The sequence below is a fragment of the Pinus tabuliformis genome, chromosome 9 (genome assembly GCF_031772625.1).
Source record: "Pinus tabuliformis cultivar Carrire ecotype Pingquan chromosome 9, CPIR1, whole genome shotgun sequence".
Lineage (NCBI taxonomy): Eukaryota > Viridiplantae > Streptophyta > Pinopsida > Pinales > Pinaceae > Pinus > Pinus tabuliformis.
In genome coordinates, this window is record NC_142307.1 from 1,884,137,963 (window position 1) to 1,884,145,079 (window position 7,117).

General features: G+C 40.1%; 1 protein-coding gene across 1 annotated transcript; it reads right to left on the reverse strand.

The window, feature by feature from the left end:
* Positions 1-3,803: 3,803 nt before the first annotated feature.
* On the reverse strand, positions 3,804-5,688 carry LOC149156451 (zeatin O-xylosyltransferase-like). Its single transcript, XM_089444009.1, has one exon. The coding sequence runs from the start codon at positions 5,539-5,541 to the stop codon at positions 4,129-4,131; it is 1,413 nt and encodes a 470-aa protein (XP_089300135.1). The 5' UTR covers positions 5,542-5,688; the 3' UTR covers positions 3,804-4,128.
* Between the last annotated feature and the right edge of the window lie 1,429 nt (positions 5,689-7,117).

A 7,117-nucleotide genomic window follows, 5' to 3' on the forward strand; every position in this document is an offset into this window, starting at 1 on the left:
GTCCTCTTTCTAACCCTGCAAATCTTATCAGAATTTGATTCTCCAAGAAAGAGTTATGCCCAATCTCCTACGATGACCTGATTATATAATGTTTCAGTAGAGCGCACTTGTACGACATGCCATGTGTCACTATTTTGACCTTCGGATCTGAAAAATATACACGCAAACTACAGTCTGTCCTATTTCTGTAACTTCTTACGAAATTTCAATTTGTTGCTCAGAGAAACAGTTATGACAATGTTCCCAAGGTTACCTGTTTAAAATGTAATTCAGAGTCTACAAAAACCCTAACTTACTCAGATTACATCTCCGAACATATAGCAAAACAAGATCTGAGATTTGTGTTCGAGTGTCACCAAGCTTTCAGCTCAAATGGGTTTCAATTTCAGAATCTAAACCTTCGTAGAAAAAATATTATGGCAAAAATTCCACGGTGACCTATTTGAGATGAAATTCTGGAGCTTGCAAACACCCTAACTTCCTCAGATCATATCTCCGAAAATATAGTGACGTAACTTCTGAAATTTGGACCTGAGATTCATATCGATTCCTTCTCAAATGGGTTTTTGTTTTAGCTACTGAAACTTCATAGATAAAAATTTATAGCAAAAATTCCACGATGACCTGTTTGGAGCAGCGAAACCCTAGAATCCAAAGCTCTGATACCAAATGTTATGAAACCAGCTCACAAAAAGATAGAAAAGATAGATGAACGCCTTAGAAATAAGCCTCTTCGAGGGGGCAACCTCCTTTTCATTACAAAAATGGACAATTCTTAGATGATACAAATGACAATACCTCCTTTCTATATATAGGAATCTAAGGGGTCATAATATAATCAAAGCCAACATAACAATAATAATGTAAGGGCACAATAATAACAATAGTGGGCTTCTATGGGGCACAATAATAACAATATGGGGACTACATGGGCACAACAATATAATAAGGGAGTTGTACTAATAACAATAAGGGGTTACACTAGTAGTATAGGGACCTAACATAATAAATATTAAAAAAGTATTAAATCAATTATAAATTATAATAAAATTGAATGATTAAAAAAAATATTAACATTTATCACCTCAATCGAGGTGTGTGTCGGAGATTGGCAAGGACGACGAATAGTTATGAAGAGTAAAGATAAGGTATCACCCACCAACCCCCACATGCTCAAGGCGATGGGTGCGGTGGCCCTTCGCATGAGTACATGCAAGGGTGGTGGGAAAGGTGGAAGGCACGACAAGGACGAGGAGGGAGGCGCAACAGTTAAGGCAAGACAGATGAGGGGCAATTGTATTATGGTTTGCGGAGTTTGGAGCTAGAGCATTAGAGCAGGAAGTCACTGGCACCATCAACAACATCCGAGGAGCGAGAATGGGTATGTATCCTAGCCCTGCACCCCTCTTGCAATGGCGACATGGCTTGTTTTTTGTTGGAGGGATCAGGAGAAACCTGGGAAGGGGAATTGGGGGACATGTTGGGGAAAGTGTCACAGGAATTGCATGGTTGTTGTTTGGTTCTGCATTCTCACGATAAGGCATCCGGGTATTGATTTGGTCAGTGGCCGTGAGGCCCCTTCAGAGTGGGGCATTGAGACCTCGAGCGTTACTTGGGGTGGAACGGGAGAGGCTAGGTATTGATGATGGGTATATTACAACCTAAAAATAGAGGCTCAGGATAATCAATTAAATGCATGGGTTGTTGGGAAGAGCAGTGGAGGAAACTGTGGAAATACTTGGGGAACGGGGAGTAGCAGACATGCAGAGAGACCTATTAGGATCCCAGGGGGGAGGAATGGGTATAATAAGAGTAGAGGAGCAGCGCAGGCTAACTGGGCAGAGGGGAATGGGAAGGCTTACCAGAGCACGGGGATACTTGCATGGCCGAGAGAGGGGACTGCCAACGATACAAGGTATGAGCGGCACCGGGAAGGGAGAAGAGAGAAGCCCAATAGGATAAGGAGACTGGCCTCGTCTTACAACTGAGATGTCACCCAACCTGTGCCTTGTTTCGAGAATAATTGGGTCAGGATAAGGAATAGGGAGAATTTCGAAAATAAGAACCAAAGACAGAGGTTAACACCTCTTTTATGTGAACAAGTTTCGAATAGAGTGGAGATGGCTCATCTAGTGAGAGGAAGGGGTTGCGGCGGACGAGCAAGGGTGTCCGGAAAGGCCAAAGATCTGAGCACATCAGAACTGTGAAGAGGAAGAAAATATGTCGAACACCTCATTAGTGAAGCCGCCGCAGCATACCAAGAGGGAATGGAGGTAGGAATCCGTAATCTGTTGGAAGAATGGGAGGAAGAAATTAAGCAAAATAGTGAGACAGAGGAAGAGATAGAGAATTGGAGGACATTAGTCCCAAATCCTGGGAATACCAGAGGGAGGATAACCCGATTCAAATAGACCTTATATCTCTACTGGCTTATGAAAAGACTGTTGGGAAGGCCATGGAACAATTGGTAGGGATGGCTCTAACCCTCCAAGAAATGCCCAAGTACAAACATGATTTGCAACGAATCCAATTCTAGCTCCACAAGTAGGACATCCGACTGGATAGAATTCAAAGGCACATCCCATGCATCATTGAATTGACTGAGATGCCTGGAGAAACTATCAAGGATATGGAACCGGTGGAATCAGCGTCAAAAGCGCAGCAGGAGTAGTTAGTTAATCTAGTTTCTTTTTGTCTTTATGCGAGTTGCATTTACTTTACATTATGCATGCTTATGATACATAGACTTATAATGTCTTGTCATGAAACTGAGACATACTTAGCTTGATTAGAAAAACTGAAACTTCACTGTTTTTGGATGGGTTATAACGAAGAGAAGTGGCCAACATACTTGATTTCCCATTGAACAAGTTGAAGCCACCTAGCATATATATGTGGTGTAAATTCTTCGTCTATAAATAAAAAATAAAAAATCCTCCCAAACTTAAAAAAAAATATTAACATTTATTTAATATAAAATATATTAATACAAAATATTATATATTATTTAATGTTACTCCATACATTTTTATTATATAGATTTTATATTTACAAATATTTGCCCGTACATTAAAAATAATTAAATCGTATGTCAATACATTAACGATAATAAAAATTTTATTTTATTAAAAGATTTCTTTATATATATATATATATATATATATATATATATATATATATATTATATCAATTATATATATATAAATTAAAATCATTTTTGAAAATCATTTTTTTTTTACTATCACTATAATATCACTATCGGCCTGTAGTATGCCGTAAAACTGCTTCTGCTTGGCTAAGAGCTCGTCTTCCTCAGACGTAAGGAAACAGGTTAACGGCCCAAGACCCAGAGGCATCTGGCAGGAGTGAGAGCCTGCTCCGGATTACGGACCACCAGCAAGGTTATGCCAGGTGGCGTGGTTTTCCTATTTAACAGTGATGAGTCAAACCCAGCATTCGCGGATAGCAGCCAGAGATGGCTGTCCTCACTGTTGGTTTGACACCTGAGTTGATAGGTTTTACCACCTTCGGAAAAAAAAAAAATATCAAAATTAAGGAAAAAAAACTTTATGAATACCAAAAATATATTCATCAGAAAAGAAAAAGCTCTTTGTTTACACACTTACTCAACCCAACATATCTCAGAAATTAAACCAAGATGAAAAAGATCGCAAATACTTTTCCTCACCATTCAAAGTAAGCCCAACATATCTCAATGATTGAACCCGGATGAAAAAGATCACACATTCTTTTCCTCACCCTTCAAACTGAACCCAACATATATCTCAATGATTGTAGCAGGATAAGAAATATCACATACTTTTCCTCGTCATTCAAACTAAACCCAACATATCCCAAATATTGAACCCTGATGAGAAAGATCAGGAATACTTTTCCTCAATATTCAAAGTAAGCCCATTACAAAAGGTTACTGAAGTCAAACGAGTTTGACTCATGGCAAAATACTACAGCAACTGCTTTGGGAAACAGGCCGACACTGGTAAAATCATGAGGAAATACTATAGCAACTGCTCCGGCAGACAGGCCAAAACTGATAAATATCGTATATTCACTGCCCATTAAAATGGGTCATTTAGGATTAAATTCAATATCCACATTGGATAGAATTCATACCTGTAACGAGTATTGAATGAATGATTCCAGATTTTTCCAAACGGCTCCACCCTCATAGGAGAGCGCAGAAACGGCAGCTTTACTCACCGCCTTCACCCTCCGCTTTACCTCCATTCCCTCCTCCCCGGCCAATAAACTCAGTACTGCGCTCTCAACCTCATCCCGTCTAGCAACCCCGTCGGCCATCTTCATTTCCACCGCTACTTTTGTTTCTCTCGCCAAAAGCAGAGCATTAGCCGGCTGGTCCGTCTGCAGCGGCAACGCGATTAACGGAACCCCCGCGGCCATACTTTCGAGGCACGAATTCCATCCACAGTGGCTGATAAAGGCGCCCGTCGCTTCGTGCGCCAAGATGGCCCCCTGCGGCGCCCACCCGGTCTCGATCAGGCACCGTCCCTGTACCCGCCTTTCGTAGCCCTCGGGCAACAGGTCCGCTTTCCAATCCTCAGCCGACGAGGACGCCGGCGGGCGCAGCGCCCACAGGAAGGGCTTCCCGCTGGTCTCCAAACCCAGAGCCAGCTCGGTCACTTGCACTCGAGAAAGATTTGACTCCGTTCCGAAAGACACGTAGACGACAGATCCGGGCGTTTGGCGGTCCAACCACGCCAAAATCTCGGCGTCCCGGGACCTCTGGGTTTGATCCCTGCGAGGAACATCAATGACCGGCCCAACCGTCCAGAACGGTTTACCGCCACCAACACCCACACTTTCCAGGTATCGGATAATTTTGGGCTCCATCTCTTGGAACGTATTAAGGAGAACCCCATCTGCGAGGCGAGTGAAGGCCATGTGCCTGCGGCCCTGCGACGCCACAGAGTCCGCCAAACACAATTTCTCGACGGCCTCTGCAACTTCCGGCAGCAGCAGCGCCTTCGCCCGGTCCCAGAATATGGCCTCCGTACACAGCCACATGTGCGCGCTGTTCGAGATGAATATGAACGAGCGTACGCCGAACTTGGCCGCCACAGGGGCGGACCAGCCCATGAAGAAGTCGAAGACGAGAATGAGGCGGTCAGGAGGCGGCAGGCCCCTGGATTCATAGTATTCTCTGCCGTTGAGCTCCCTCATCAGACCCTCCAACGGATCGCGCATTTTTTCGAGTAGATCGAAGCGTGAATTGAAAATCTTGGGCATTCTATTGGTGTTCTGATGGTCTGGGGGCACAGGATCTTCGGTGTCAGTGATCGATAACTCCTGGAAATAGAAGGGAAATCCATGATCGTTCCATCCTTGTCCTTCCACTAGCGGGCGGAGAGTTTCGAGGGTTGAAGGAAGGCTCACGTAGATGACTGCTACGCCTCTGGTCGCCAGCATTCTGGAAAGCTGTAACCATACATTAAAGTGACTTTGGGCTAAAAATGGGAGCATCACTGCGTAGAGTTTTCTGCTGCTCTTGCCTTCTTCCATGGCGGGCCTCTGCTTTTCTTAGAAAATGTTTAATCAAACAAATAATGTTAGAACGGGAGGAAATTAAACAAATAAATTCAGATGCAAATACCAGAAGAATCATTAGCACATTGTAGAATCATTTCCGAAAAGGCTACACAATGAAAATAGTAGAATGATACATAGTGGTGGGTACATCCACATTCATTTATTTATATCAATGGTGGATGGTGTAGGCCCATAAAACTGACTGATTTAACCCTTTAAACAACCACATTTACAAATCTTTTAAGACAATTATTATTACATTGTCTCTGAAATGATTAAAAGAGTAAACTCAAAATTTTGAAGTTAAAATAATTTTAAAGTTAATTAAAATTCTTAATATCAAAGAACATGTATTTTTTACCGCACTTTAATCCATAAAGTTGCTTCGACTCACTAAATTTATCGAAACAACAAGATTAGATACGTTTATTACCCTTTTCTCACGGGAAAAGTAAAAAAATTATATTTATTTACTTAAGGTAAATTATATTTATTTGCACCCAGCGTGCATGATATGACGGGTGGGGCGGATGGCTTTCGCTCCCCCCAGCCGAGTTCGAACCTTGTGGAGGTCCCCCTTCGGCGATATGTGACGGCTTTGCCGTATCTGCCGGCTTCGGCCGTATTCTGACTATTCTGGCTTCGGCCATATTGTAATCATGAGGGCTGCGGGGCTTCGGCCGTATTCTGACTGGCTTCGGCCATATTGTAATCATGAGGGCTGCGGCCATATATGGATTTTCTCTCTGAAAAAAGGTAAACTAAAAATAAATTTCATTAAAATGACTAGAGTTTGTGATTGTAATTTGGTTAAATTCCCATAAGAAAATTCAATGTTGAAACTATTTAGGCCAATTATAAGGAATTTTAGACAATTAATAGTTTCTTCCAAAGTAATTTTAGTTATACATATCAATTTCTGTGGTGTCACTTTTATATATTTGTACACATAAACAATAAACAAAAAAATTGTATTCTAATTTAAAATATATATATATATTAAAATATTAATTTCTAAAATATGAATATTGACATTTATTTCATAAATATATAAATATATTGCAGTTATGTAGTTGAATTTATTTTGTTAGTCCATTTGGAAAATATATTGAAATTTGAAAATGGTAAATTTTGAAATTATTTAAAATTTAATTAATAAAAATGTATTCAATTTTATTAAAATTCAAAATATTTATAAAATTTAAAATCAAAATAAAAGTAATTATAATTATTATGTATAAAACTTTATTAACAAATACTTTTTACTACTTTAAAGTTATTTTACTACAATTATAACAAATTGAGGTAATGAGTTAACTGTGAAAAACCATCCACCTTTAGTCCAAATTAAAGAATTTAAACCATATTCTTCCCTCTTGCAGCAGTAATACATCTTTATTCGTTTAAGTCACATTGTCAATATTGTTCTAGTAAGAAGAGGTATGGCTATAAAGATAGAGTTTAATTTTTATTAATTAGATGAGTCGAGATTTAATAAACTAGTTTCATTTTAATTAATACTTGATAAAAATAACACTAAATCAAATTG